The sequence below is a fragment of the Notothenia rossii genome (genome assembly GCF_949606895.1).
Source record: "Notothenia rossii genome assembly, chromosome: 11".
Lineage (NCBI taxonomy): Eukaryota > Metazoa > Chordata > Actinopteri > Perciformes > Nototheniidae > Notothenia > Notothenia rossii.
The window spans coordinates 33,222,672-33,237,636 of NC_136910.1; the positions used below are offsets into that span (position 1 = coordinate 33,222,672).

At 38.0% G+C, this 14,965-nt stretch overlaps 1 protein-coding gene across 1 annotated transcript; it reads left to right on the forward strand.

Moving 5' to 3' along the window:
• Positions 1 to 12,161: 12,161 nt before the first annotated feature.
• LOC307025779 (uncharacterized protein) lies at positions 12,162 to 14,891 on the forward strand. The gene is made up of 2 exons (XM_079660651.1): positions 12,162 to 13,122; positions 13,313 to 14,891. The coding sequence occupies exons 1-2, from the start codon at positions 12,304 to 12,306 to the stop codon at positions 13,637 to 13,639; spliced, it is 1,146 nt and encodes a 381-aa protein (XP_079516777.1). The 5' UTR covers positions 12,162 to 12,303; the 3' UTR covers positions 13,640 to 14,891.
• Positions 14,892 to 14,965: the final 74 nt, after the last annotated feature.

Genomic DNA, 14,965 nt, shown 5'->3' on the forward strand with positions numbered 1-14,965 from the left:
CGTCAAGTCCATAACTCACGATCACCCCATGGACGTCCCTCCATATTGCATGCAGTCCCTCACCTGTATGGAGGCAGAGATTGTTTGCACCACGTGGACCTGGAGAAAGTTCAAGTCTGCCTTGATGAGTGTGTGTTCAAGGACTTCCCATGTGATGAAGGTGTGTTCCATATCTGTGTGGATCTAATGTCAGAGTATAATCTGAAATTAACAAATGATGTGTTTGAAACTGTTAACCTGTATATAACACTCAGACAACTGATGAACAATGAACTGGATCATTAACTTTCCTGGGGCAGTGTCACAATTTATATTTCAGAAATGTGTTTCCTGTTTCATTCCAGGACAAATTGAAATATATAGACTGATTGCAATTGTCAGAATTATAATATACTTGAACCTGTGATGAACGAAAATATAATTGTAGCTGTTTGAGACACGTCAAAGATGTACCAAATATTCTCAGTCCATATATTTTTATGTACACACAAACAAAGTCATGTGTTGCCCTTTGATTGACTATGTGTAAAAACAGGATACAAATGCAAAATACACACATGTATTAATATAATTATTTATTCAATTATTTAAACAGGTAGCATACAAAATTGCTGTTTTCATTTTGACTGGATATAATTGTTTTCAAGCAGCTCTTTGATGGCTGAGTCACTGAGCATGTCCTGTATCATAAGAAGAACATCAGTTTAAAGGCAGCAGCTGTTTCCCTTTTCATCCTCTCTCCTTCTGCATCCCTCCATCCTCCCACTGCTTTCACAATGGTGTGCTAAGCCAGGGAAGAGCAGGCAGCAGAGAGAGTGAGACAGAGCGAGTGACTTCCTCAAACACTCCTCTCTCCTCGCTCCTTTCTCCCCTTCCATTTATCTGAATCCAACCAATCAGCTGGCAGACTTCAATAAATCTCTGAAACCAAAATTGCTGTTTTCATTTTGACTGCATTTTAATCTAACTTGCTACAGCATCAGCAGCCTTTAATCGTAATCCATCGATACTTTTATGAGTGGTTTAAATGTCAAACTGTCTTTTGGTAAATAACAAGAACAGCACCTGAATAGAATAGTGCTTAACAAAGGAAGATATAAATTTTTGTCTGAAATAACTGATTTAGACTCAGGTTATTAGTGAAGTCTAGCAATATAAACCATCAATCTTAAACTACTTCCTTAACTGAGGTATTCACAGAAAGTTATCTGCATTGAAACGTAAACATGTTCTTAAACTGAAAACAATGTTCAACAAAAGTTTCTAAAAGCAGTAAAGAAATATTGACAAGATGTTGATGCGGTGGCACTCAGTAAGGTTAAACAAGCTGTATTACTTCCTTCACAATAATCTGGAAAACCTACAAATTCTAAACGTGAACCTCTGATTGCAGTCTAGTTGCTGTAAGCTGAAATCTTTGTATCTTAGACAATATCCATTACCCACACGTTGCTATCTAAGACTTTGTTCATTTCATGTCGGAAATCTGGGTAGTGGTCGTAACTGACTGGCAACTCCAAGTAACAGACACATGTATGAGCAACAGGTCTTCTTTGAAATCCCTGAAGTTGTGTGAAGCTGACAGTGATGCTCTTTCCTGTGAACAAATCAGATCCTGTGCAAAATCTGAGGAAAAGGGAGAGGTGCTGGGTGTCTGACTCTCAAAGATATGCACTAACATACTTGACCATTTGTTTCTCCTGGGCATTCTGTGTACTGGGGTAAGTCATTGATCTCATGATCTTTCTTGATGTTGGTTGTAGCTCTTCATAGACTGCTGCAATCCCTTTCAGCTCTGATCTAAGAGGTGCAAATGTGTTGTTCCACTGTTCAATCACAAAAGCAGGCTCTTGAATCAGTTTTTGGTGAGCAATCTCCTTCAAGATTTGCTCAAAGTTATCTGCTGTTGGAAGCCGCAGGCAGTTGTGGATATCCATGATTTCCAACAATTCTTCTTGGTCCACACCTTCAAAATCTGAACGACAAGATTCAAAGATCACCCGCTCAGACTCTGACACATACTTGAGAAAGCTGTCCACAAGATCACTCTCAACAAAGCCCAAAAGAGCTTGCTCCAGAATTACAGGTGAAAGTTTAACAGGAAGGTACTTCTCTTTTTGCCAGCCAAATGTGATTATTCGGCCTACACTTTCCCATTCTTGTTTACCAAAATCATGACGCAGGTGTGGCACTTTGAAGCCATTTCCCATAGTACACTGCTCATAAAAGTCATTCAAAAATTCGGACAGTATATCCCTCATAACAACTCTATCATCCACAGCTTTTTCAAGCTTTCCATCGGGGAGAATAACTTGGAAGTGAAAGTCATTCTCCATGATATTTTCCTCAGAAAACACTAGAATAAGTTTTCTGAGAATCTGTCCACAATGAAGAACAATAATTTTCTTCACTCTTTCTCTCTGATTGGCTTGTTCCTGAAACATATCCATTGAAGGAGGCATGGATGATTCAATAGACAGTTCCGTAGAGAGAGGCAATGTATCATCAAGACTGGAGTACTCCATCAGAGAGATGCTGTCTCTGCGGAAAGTTACAATGCCACTATCATCTAAAGCACCGACATGAAACAGTGTTTCATGTTCTTGCAAACTGGATGCATCAGTTGGGTTGACTGTGGTGTAAAGAAGGGAAACACTATCAATGTTTTCATTTGCAAAAACTGTGCTGCTTACATCTGAAGTACTTATCTCCACCGGATCTGTTGCAGATGTGTCTGTAGAGAGGTGATAGATATCAGGTCTGGCATGTGTGTTTTCTCCTTCTTGAGCAGTTGCATCACTATTGTTTTCCACCAGATTTATGTCACTGGCAATGTCTCTCTTCTTGGTTGTTAAATAGAAACGTAAGAGAGGTAATTTTGTCTTTTCATACAGTTCCTTGACTGTGATACTATCCTCTAATGAATGCCGCTGAAAGTCCGTTAAATCAATGTCAAAATCAGTAAGGCTCCCTTCTGCATTTTTTCCATCTGGAAAAAACAACTGCACAGCCTTTTCAATTAGGTTCTGTTTTGTACTGTCCTTCATGACACTCTCTTTTCTGGTCCCTCCACCCTTTTTGGTGCGTACCTGCACAAATTCCCCTTCTCTGAAATGCACCCATCCAATTTCAATCTTTCTTTGATTCTTCTGAGCATTCTTCTGAGCATTCTTTGGAGCGGTTTGATGGTCTGTCTCAGACACATGATCACCTTTGTTTCTTGAGAGCTTTCCTCTAAGTCGATCAAAGAGCTTTGACTTGCGACTCGTGGGTTCTTTTTCCTTCCGTCTACAGCAGGGGTGCCCACACTTTTTTGGCTGGTGAGCTACTTTTGAAATGAACAGCTAACCGAGGTCTACCAACCAAAAATAAAATCCCAAATTGCAAGGGTTGCTGAATAACACGTTTTATTTTTACATGGGATAACTACAATAGGGCTGCAACAAACGACTAATTTGATTATCGATTAATCTATAGATTAATGAAACGATTAATCGACTATTCGGACTACTACTGTGTGCCTTGCACAATTTCTCAAACGCTCTTATTTAGCCATCAACTTTTAGATTTAGTTTGAGGTTGTTTTAGGCATGTGGAAACTAACAATGAAGACAATAAAGATGAATACTTGATTTAAAAATACATATATGATTAAATTAACTTAACAAATTGTGAACAAAATTAACATTGCTTTTTATTTGAATTAAATAAATAATATTTCACATCAAAAGAAACAACAATGTTTTAACAAATCTTATTAAATAATCTTATGACAGAACTGGAAACAGAATAGCTGAAACTTTAACAAAATAAATAACTCAGTTACCTCTAATCATTAACCCATGTTTGTATAATGTAGTTAACTCCGTGTGTTGCTGCTAGCATACATAACACCTGACGTGGAAACGTTACTCGTGGATGGGGCTACAGAGCTACTAGAAAGATAGTCGAACCCGGTGCATTCGTCCGTCTGAATGTGGTGCACTTTTGCTAAATGTTTAGACAAATTGCTCGTCTTACCGCCCTTACATGCTAAACACTTTTGGTGACGAGCATTGTCCACCTCAAGACGGGTAACATGTAACCACACCTTGGAGCGCTTCTCTCCACCATCTCCTCCGTGTGTTGCTGCATGTAGGAGATGCGTGTGTGTAAACTGCCCCGCCCCCTTGCAAACAGACGGGGGAGAGAGAGATCTCTTCTGGATTGGAAAGATAGAAAATACACCGACCATAGACGCATTTGTTTGTCTTTTTGCATGTTAGAAACGAGTTGGCGACACTAAGACTAAGAGATAATGTTTGTGTAGCAATAATACATGACCTTTCTCTTTCTCAACTCGCTACTCGGAGGGAAGTCGCTGTCATATGCCTTGTGAACACTCCGATAATGCCTCTCCACTTTACCTTTCTTTGGCAGAGCGACGCTTGCTTTACAAATAAGGCAAATAACCTTTGAATGTGACATCACAAAAAAAGATTCTCCCTCCCATTCTGTGTGGAAGTGGTATGTCTTTAGCTTTTTGCTCGTTCCCGCACTCATTTTGTTGTTTGTCTCTCCCGGCACTTGACTGATTTTGTATCGCTTTGCATTCTGGGTTAACAGACTGGAAAGCAATAGGTCGCTTTTTCTGTCAATCAAGTTAACTCCTGAATTAAGTGGCAGGGAGGCCAAGGGAGGAGGGATCAAAACCTGTTTTGTCTATTTTAACGGAGCTGGATTTTTTATTTATTTATGAATGACTCGCGATCTACCAGCATTGCCCCCGCGGTCGACCGGTCGACCGCGGTCGACGTACTGGGCACCTCTGGTCTACAGTATCCAAAAACAGCCAGTCGATCACCATAGGATGGCAGATACTCTCTCAGCTGGTCATCTGTCATGAGAGTTATGACACTGGAATCCATCTAAAATGAAGAAATATATCAAGAATTCTTAGGTCAAGTGAATTAAATTACAACAATGAAAAACCTGCATACACAGCACCAGGTATTATTTTCAAAGCTCTTCCAAACTTTGGGTTTTTTTATGTTTATTTGTGAATTGTCACATATTTCCTATATCAAATCAAATCAAGTTTTATTTATAGAGCAAATTTAAAAACGATTTTTGGTTGATCCAAAGTGCTGTACATGTAATAAAGACACTTTACTACAATAACAAGAAATGTTCAGAAATATAAAAACAAAATATATACAGTATAAACTACCTTCTCCTGTTCCATTCGCTGTATGTCTTCCTCAGGCACATGTCGTGACCTTAAATAGTCAGATAGCTCGTCCATCTTGTGACAGTTGAAAAAACCTCTCCACCTGTGTTGAATGAAATGAAAGCTTAAATGTAACCTTAAATACATTTGATTTTTAAAGTTGATTTTTACAAAATCGTTTTTGTTTGTCGTTTTGGTATTCAAGCATCTTCACAGGTAGGTTGTGTAAGTTGGAGAAACCAGCTAGAGATCACTAGAATTTGAAAATACACAACCGGAGAAAATCTGCCACTTCCTTACAGAGCACCTCCACCAACACACGAACGCGCACATGACCAATGAGGGCACGAGATAAGTTTGTGCACAGATGGAAGGCTGACAGGCAGGTAGGCCATCCAGTTACTTTAGCCGGGCCGGCTCAGATGATTGGTCGTGCTTTTTACAGTACTACGGCTTCCACAGATGATATTTTTTGTATGTATTTATTGTCAAAGCATTTAATGTATTCATTGCCATCGGGATGTTAAGAGCATTCCATGGAATATAACAAAAAGCGTATCTCGAGCCGGTTTCTCAAACTTATCTACCCTACCTTTAAATGTCATGTTTAAATAAGACTATAAACTTTACTCCAAATTCTCCAACTAAGGAGGAAGGGGAGCATTATTTAATTTTATTAGATTTTATTGATCTTGTAATAGTTAAAATAGGACTCTTGGTTATCAGATAGTGGATCGCCGGAGCTGTTAGATTAACATTAACATGCTTATTGTAGTTGTAAGTGCACTGCCTTGCAGCCTGTAGCACCATCCTGGATGGAGCATATGTGTGGGCTGGACCTGTATTTTACAGTAAAGGAGTGAGCAGAGAGTAGAGTAGTTGTCGATTCTTGTTCTGTTTTCTGTGACAATCTGCCGCACCCTCTCAGACTTTGAGTTGCGCGCGCTACTAAAGAGACGTGTTACCATGGAAACCAAACAATGGTGTAGCTGTATTAAAGTCCGAGTGGAAATAGTCCTGAGTAAATCTGATTTTGTCAGAAATCGGGAGAAATGCGGGAGAAATATGACCCCGGGAGGAAACCGGGAGAGCGGGAGAGGGCAATGAAATCGGGAGTCTCCCGCGAAAATCGGGAGGGTTGACAAGTATGTGCGAGAGTGAGCGAGCGTTTTTATGTTTCTGGAAGTAAAACGAAGCAGCGGAAAATATAGGTCTGTGAAGTATTTTGTGTAACAAGAAGAACTAAATAAATGCAACGGCCTCCAAAGAACAGCTCGCCTCTCTCCAGTCATTTCGATATTATTGAACCTGAAGCTTGTTGCTTCGGCCCTGGGAGACCACAGAGTAATCCCCTGTTTCCTCGACTACGGTCTGGGAGCCGAGAGGAAAGTTCAACACATGCATTATGAATGCTATCCATGCTATCTGACTGTACTACTTCGGTTTGGCCATGTACTGAATGATCGCTATGGCATTAGTATTTCCCCCAGAATAGCAAACTGAAAAGCGATAAAGAACGACAGTGCAATGTTCAATTAACGCATTACTTTTTAACCACTGCGTTACATGTAGGCTACTATAATTAGTGGTGTACCGTAGCTGAGATAGCATTTACGGGTTGGAGTTAGGCTAGCAACTCACAGCAGCAGTATGCCTACACTATTGTCATTAGTGGCGTGAACGTTACCACAAAACTATAGGTATATATGTTATAGTTCAGGTAAAGTCAAAGCTATGAACTGCATTGTTGTAGTTTAGATGCAATATAGGTTATATGTAACATCTAACATTTACAAAATTCACCTGTAATAGTTACCTTATTTAGGACTAGATGCCGTTTGCATGGTGGAGAGCAGCAAGGTGATGAAGGGACCTTTGAAGACAGCGCCACTGCAGCGCATGCGCACTTCTTATCTCATAATTATGACTTTTTATCTCATTATTTCGACTTTTTATCTCATTATTTCGACTTTTTTATCTCATTATTTCGACTTTTTATCTCATTATTTCGACTTTTTATCTCATAATTATGACTTTTTTATCTCATAATTTCGACTTTTTATCTCATAATTTCGACTTTTTATCTCATTATTTCGACTTTTTATCTCATAATTTCTACTTTTATCTCATAATTATGACTTTTTATCTCATAATTTCGACTTTTTATCTCATAATTATGACTTTTTATCTCATTATTTCGACTTTTTATCTCATTATTTCGACTTTTTATCTCATAATTTCGACTTTTTTATCTCATTATTTCGACTTTTTATCTCATAATTTCGACTTTTTTATCTCATTATTTCGACTTTTTATCTCATAATTTCGACTTTTTATCTCATTATTTCGACTTTTTATCTCATAATTATGACTTTTTATCTCATTATTTCGACTTTTTATCTCATTATTTCGACTTTTTATCTCATTATTTCGACTTTTTTATCTCATAATTTCGACTTTTTATCTCATAATTATGACTTTTTATCTCATTATTTCGACTTTTTATCTCATAATTTCGACTTTTTTATCTCATTATTTCGACTTTTTATCTCATAATTTCGACTTTTTATCTCATAATTTCGACTTTTTATCTCATTATTTCGACTTTTTATCTCATAATTATGACTTTTTATCTCATTATTTCGACTTTTTATCTCATAATTTCGACTTTTTTATCTCATAATTATGACTTTTTATCTCATTATTTCGACTTTTTATCTCATAATTTCGACTTTTTTATCTCATAATTTCGACTTTTTTATCTCATAATTTCGACTTTTTATCTCATAATTATGACTTTTTATCTCATTATTTCGACTTTTTTATCTCATAATTTCGACTTTTTATCTCATAATTATGACTTTTTATCTCATTATTTCGACTTTTTATCTCATTATTTCGACTTTTTATCTCATAATTATGACTTTTTTATCTCATAATTTCGACTTTTTATCTCATAATTTCGACTTTTTATCTCATTATTTCGACTTTTTATCTCATAATTTCTACTTTTATCTCATAATTATGACTTTTTATCTCATAATTTCGACTTTTTATCTCATTATTTCGACTTTTTATCTCATAATTATGACTTTTTTATCTCATAATTTCGACTTTTTATCTCATAATTTCGACTTTTTATCTCATTATTTCGACTTTTTATCTCATAATTTCTACTTTTATCTCATAATTATGACTTTTTATCTCATAATTTCTACTTTTATCTCATAATTATGACTTTTTATCTCATTATTTCGACTTTTTATCTCATTATTTCGACTTTTTATCTCATAATTTCGACTTTTTTATCTCATTATTTCGACTTTTTATCTCATAATTTCGACTTTTTATCTCATTATTTCGACTTTTTATCTCATAATTTCGACTTTTTATCTCATAATTTCGACTTTTTTATCTCATTATTTCGACTTTTTATCTCATTATTTCGACTTTTTATCTCATAATTATGACTTTTTTATCTCATAATTTCGACTTTTTATCTCATAATTTCGACTTTTTATCTCATAATTTCGACTTTTTTATCTCATAATTATGACTTTTCATGGGGATTTTATTTTTTTCAAGTGGCGGAAATGGGCTTCCATAGAAAAGGACCAGAAACACATTAAAAATATAATAAAATGTGGAGACTTTGGGATATTTATCTCCCATTCTTTTACTTTTCGGGCATTTTACAGACCCAACATGTCGTTGATGTCCCTGTTTACCACTACCACTTTTTCTGAAAAATGCATAAAATGATGCAATACATGTTAAATACATGGTTTATACATGTAATTACTGGGGTTCCATTTCTCCTGATTACCTAATTTGGTCTTGCACATTTGCCGCGCGCAAACCTACCTCTTTTGGATTTGGAAAGGTTCGCATGTATGCGTAGTATACTTGAAATAGTTGCTCTGCAGCATGTGTACTCGAGATTGAGAAACGGCCAGGGTGTGGGTGTGTGTGTGTGTGTGTGTGTGTGTGTGTGTGTGTGTGTGTGTGTGTGTGTGTGTGTGTGTGTGTGTGTGTGTGTGTGTGTGTGTGTGTGTGTGTGTGTGTGTGTGTGTGTGTGTGTGTGTGTGTGTGTGTGTGTGTGTGTGTGTGTGTGTGTGTGTGTGTGTGTGTGTGTGTGTGTGTGTGTGTGTGTGTGTGTGTGTGTGTGTGTGTGTGTGTGTGTGTGTGTGTGTGTGTGTGTGTGTGTGTGTGCGTGCGTGCTCAGGCTGAGTTCCGCGGTGTCTTGCTGTCTCACCAACACATTCTCACTCCATAATCAGGAGCGACGTTTGGTCAGGGTCCCGTGGCGTGCAGTTGTGACGCTCCTAGGCTCCTTCAGCTTCATAAAGGGACGAAAATAGCTTTCAACTGATTGCAATGTATTACCATCTGCGGCGGGATTTGACGCTCATGGAAGCACGGCATTTCGGCTGCCCTTAAAGGCAATGTGAGCGTCCATTCCCATTGGATAACGGAGAATTGTACACCCGGAATTAAGTATTCCCCTTACTGTCGATTGATTTTACAGTGATATCTGCACTACTCATCGAGTAAAAATCACCAGATTATCCTTGTTAATTACACAACATTGATTGGTTTAAATTGTGTGCAATGCTTTTGTATTTTCCCCCTTCGATTCGGAGAAACAAATGTTTTTTGGGAGTAAAGGATGGCAGAAGACACTACACTACCCAGAATCCCCAGCTATCGTTTAAGACTACACCTTGTGCTCTGTTTGACAAACCCCGTTTTTGTTCACCATTCATTCCAATGGCTGGCGTCTGTCACGTGATCTTCAAATTTCTCCCTGCAGAAAAAAAACATGGCCGAACTTCGTTTTATTCTCGGTGGAAAATGTCTATTTTAAAGTTAGTTTGGCCATTAAAATACGTTTTGATGTCATTTGATGTTGTTATTTCAGATTATGTGTGCAGTGGATGTACATGATCTTTAGTTTGCTAGTTATTACGAAGATTACTTCAGGAAATTGCGTCCATAGAACGTTTTCATTGTTACCAAGGTGGTTGCTAGGGACGCTGCTATCGATATTATTTATGTTATGTTGTGTAACTGTTTAATGCTGTTATCTTTATTGCTACCCCCTTCCCCGTCAATGTATAGTGTTGGTCCACAGCGCAAATGTATTAGTTTAACAAAATCCGCATCTAAAGATACATTATTTTCCCCTGTGCAATTCCAGTCTCACATCTCACATCACATCGTCATTAATAAATTGACCGAAAACATTTAAAAAAAATAAAATAATACTTTATTCCGCGTGTGCTTGCTTTTCTCTTTGAAAGTCATCACATAACGGCATTGTAATACACGGTTCGGCTGCATTAAATATTACATATCTGCTGTAGTTCTCTATTTATAGAGCCCTGATGAGAAGACTTCTAGACAAACATGAGGAACTGCCGCCAACACTGACAACATGACGTGGATCATAAATATATCAGCAATTAAACAACACCTTACATTTCTTTTCACACAATACGTCTCTTAGCAGGATCAACACTAATTCGGCTGACTTTTATATTTGATCCAATTGGTAGATAGGCTGTATTTACACCATACAGGTGCACAGCTGATAGAAAGGGACACCTGGTGGTTAAAGCATGTTATTGAATTTCATTATTTTTATTATTAGATATTAATAGGATCCCTATAAAGTATATTCATTACTCGTTATTCTCTACTAATAGTTAATTAAAGACTGTATATAATGACTATTTTGCACATCCCTTTCAAGATTTCAAGATTTTCTAAGGTTTATTGACATATCATATTCACAAACGGTGTAGTTATGCAATGAATAAAAAACTCGGGTCGCAGGTTCCTCAATAGGGCATTACAAGACATTATTTGTGCATACCTCTAGCAATGTTAACTATGTTGAAGCACTTATTTTAACTGATATTATACATATGTATTATACTCTTATAAGATGTATATAGATATTTAGTCTCCGGCCTTGTCAGGTATTGAACAATCAATAAATAAAGAACACAGAATTATTAAATATAAAACACAGAATTTGTGTGATTATACTAAATGATTTACAAATAAACACCACTGCATATTTACAACTGTTACACATGCTGATGTAACACAAATGTTTCCAACTTGGGATCAATAAAGTATATCTTATCTTAAGATGATTGATGGCTACTGTCATATTTGCAAAATTTGCCTCTGAACCTTGACAAGTGCATGTTTTAGGCTTATCAATTAATTGAATGTAATGTTATCAATTAACAACCCGAGGGGTCACACACATAAGACCAGCTGTTAAATAAAGCTCTTCTGACCTTAGCTGGCATGTGGGTATATATTGTATATTAATGCTGCCCATTATGGGCACAAGCAATTTTCACCCATTTATTAATTATATGTTTTACATTTGAGTGTTTCCTATCCCCTAAACCTCCAGGGATGTACACAGTATACTGGCAACTTCTTATTATGGGAAATACGAAAACGTCTTTTAAAACTACAACTCCCAGCAGAGACGTGCCATAGATAGAGAACATGTTGCGAAACACAATATCGATAGCAGCGTCCCTAGCAACAAGTAACAAGTAGTTAATAATAATAAAAGACATTAAGAAAAAGGCATTTTAAACAGTCATTAAAAAGCAACACAATCTACCTGCATTGCATTACTCTAAACATGTAATAACGTGCTTTAACCAGAAGGTGGTTTGGGTTAAAAAGCTGTCAAGTTTACAGTGTTAACAAAATAAAATATACTGCTGTTTCTGGTTTAGTTTACGACGGATATATTAAGTTATTGTTTTGATATTTGTAACAGAAAAGCGATGGAAAAAACCCACAGCAACACAGAAAAGATGGTCTTAACATGACCCAGCGGTCTAGTAGTTACGGAGCCCCCAAGGGGACATGGAGAAGAACAAAAAAAAAAAAATGTTTTGCGAGATATCGCAAAACCTTTGCGAGATCTCGCAAATGTTTTGCGAGATCTCGCAATACTTTTGCGAGATCTCGCAATACTTTTGCGAGATCTCGCAAAGGTTTTCATTTCGCTCAATGTACTTCCGGGTCAGTTCAGCGACACAGAAACCACAACAATGGAGCAGTTAATCGATTTTTACTTTGAGCTTGGCTTAAAATATAAAGACATAACATCAGTGCTTGGCAATAGGCACAGGTTTATCATAAGTGAAAGACACCTCAAGAGGAAACTCCGAGCGAGGGGACATGCACGTCGACATGTATACTCTGAGCTTGCGGTCCTGGTGGATTTCATTCGCAACCAGTTGCAGTACTCTGGGCAGCTTCATGGGTACCGCTGGATGTATGCAAAATGCAGAGTGCATGGACTGCGTGTGAGGAAGGAGGATGTGCGCTTGGTACTGAAGGAGCTGGATCCCAGAGGAGTGGCATTAAGGCAAGCAGGACGACTCAGACGAAGGCGTTACTTCTCCAAAGGGCCAAACTTCATCTGGCACCTGGATTCGTATGATAAACTGAAGCCATATGGCATTTGTATAAATGGATGTATCGATGGGTATTCAAGAAAAATTATCTGGCTTAATGCCTACACAACAAGTAGTGACCCAAAGTTGATTGGGGGATATTACATGGAAGCAGTGCAGCGTTTAGGGGGCTGCCCTAGACTGGTGAGGGGCGATCTTGGAACAGAAAATGGCTATGTTCGAGGCATTCAGCGTTTCCTCGTACCTACTAGCCCAGACGGCACCCATGAAAGCTACTTGGAGGGAGCCAGCACCGCCAATCAACGAATCGAGTATTGGTGGGGTTTTCTTCGCAGAGAGTGCGCGGAGTTTTGGATGTGCTTATTTGGAGACCTCAGAGACAACGGGCATTTTGATGGTGGATTTCTGGACAAAAGCCTCCTTCAATTTTGTTGCATGGGACTCATCCAGGTGAGTTAATACATTGTGTGTATGTGCTGTGCGTGTGAGTTAGAGGAGAGAAAAAGAAAGAGAGGAGAGAGTGAAGGACACAGACAGAGGGCGGGGTTGGTGGTTATGTGTGAATGCCATAATGTTGTTCTCTATTTAAGTTGATGCGTATGTACAGTTCTTACTAAATGTATTACATTCTTTTTAACAGGATGAGTTGGATGACACTGCACAGGTTTGGAACGCGCACACCATCAGGCCGTCGAGAAACCTGAACGTCCCCAGCGGTCAGCCAAATGTGATGTATGCTGTGCCTGACCTTTACCGGACAAGAGACTACCTTTCCCCTGTTGAAGACGAACACGTTCAACTGTGCAAAAATGAATGTGTCTTTCGGCTGGCCATACCATGTGATCCAGATGTGTACGAACTATGCCACATCTTTATGGGCGAGTCCCATCTGACTCCACCAACAGACCCATATCAGGCTGTGAACTTGTATATGCACCTAAGAGAGGCCATCAGTGCATCTCTCTAAATCATATACCGTGACATTGGAACTCACCGTCACCGCACTGCTTGTTTGTTTCTGGGAGTATATAGCTCTTATGCCTGTAGTTTCTTTCACAAAGTAGTAATGCTACTCACTGCATTTGCTTGATGAACTTAGGTCATGTGTGTGCATAGCTCATATAATTAATTTGAAATCCTATCTTTAAGTTGACTAAGAATTTAGAATATGTCAGTAAAGTCTAAGCTGTTGAATATTTTAGATTCTGTAGACACCAGTCCTGTTAAGGTGTTATGAACTGTAAGATGACTAAAATACTGCCTTGTCAACATCACTCCCCCCTTTTATATACATGTGATGGCATGACCCTGTCCTCACTGTGCAGCTCCTTCAGTGACAGGCTGCTGCACCCCCGCTGTCTCAGAGAGAGGGAGCAGCGGTCAGACTATATAACCAGTACAGCCCCTAGTAGACCCCCCCCACACACACACACAATAACAGACTATAACACCCCCTGTTGTTAAATACCAACCATGTGCAATATATATATGCTGTTAATAACTGTGCAATATATACCTATAAACTTTTACAGGATGTCTATTTTGTAAATTGTCTAACTTTGTTTAAATTATAATTTGTTTATCTTTAATACTTTTTTATGCATGCTTCTTAGGTAACATTAAGCTGTCTTTGGCTCTTTTCTGCTGTAACAATGTAAATGTCCCCTCTGTTGGACTAATAAAGGTATTCATTGGGTGAGGCGTGTGGCGCAGTGGATATAGCCTTGTTATGGGGATCAGATGGTCAGAGGTTCAAACCCCACTGCATGTCGTTGTGTCTAGGCAAGACACTTCACCCCAAATTGCTCCTTGTCCACAGTATTGAGTATGTAAGTCGCTTTGGATAAAAGCGTCTAACCAGTAACATGTAATGTATTCTGATTCTGATGTGTTTTCGAACTGTGAAACAAAAATAGTGTGTGTGAAAATGTATAGGACTTTAGTAATGCTAGAACCAAGTAGTACGAACATCAAGTTACATGTAATTAACAGAAAACACAGTGATGCCTGTGTTGACAGGCACTTTAATGTCAGAAAGGGGTAGAAAATAACAGCACAAGCTGATCTTTTAACAGTGTGGAAATATTAATAATAATTTTGTATTTTTATCTAGTGTGAAATCCTGGCTTGCAACCCTGATTCAATTTAAAATGTGCCTAATCAGTTTGGTTTGTCAATTTATTAAGACCAATTGAGAAATAAAAAAATAAAACATTGCACATTATGTATACGTCACTTCATATGCACATCTACATACACACGATTTGTGTTTCTAAAGAAAATAGCATTGAGT

What these genes read in the sequence shown, in the direction of transcription:
- LOC307025779 (XM_079660651.1), top strand. Translation starts at nt 12,304, where the DNA reads ATGGAGCAGTTAATCGATTTTTACTTTGAGCTTGGCTTAAAATATAAA. An exon ending in GTTGCATGGGACTCATCCAG is followed by an intron (nt 13,123 to 13,312) that starts GTGAGTTAATAC and finishes TCTTTTTAACAG; the next exon opens with GATGAGTTGGATGACACTGC.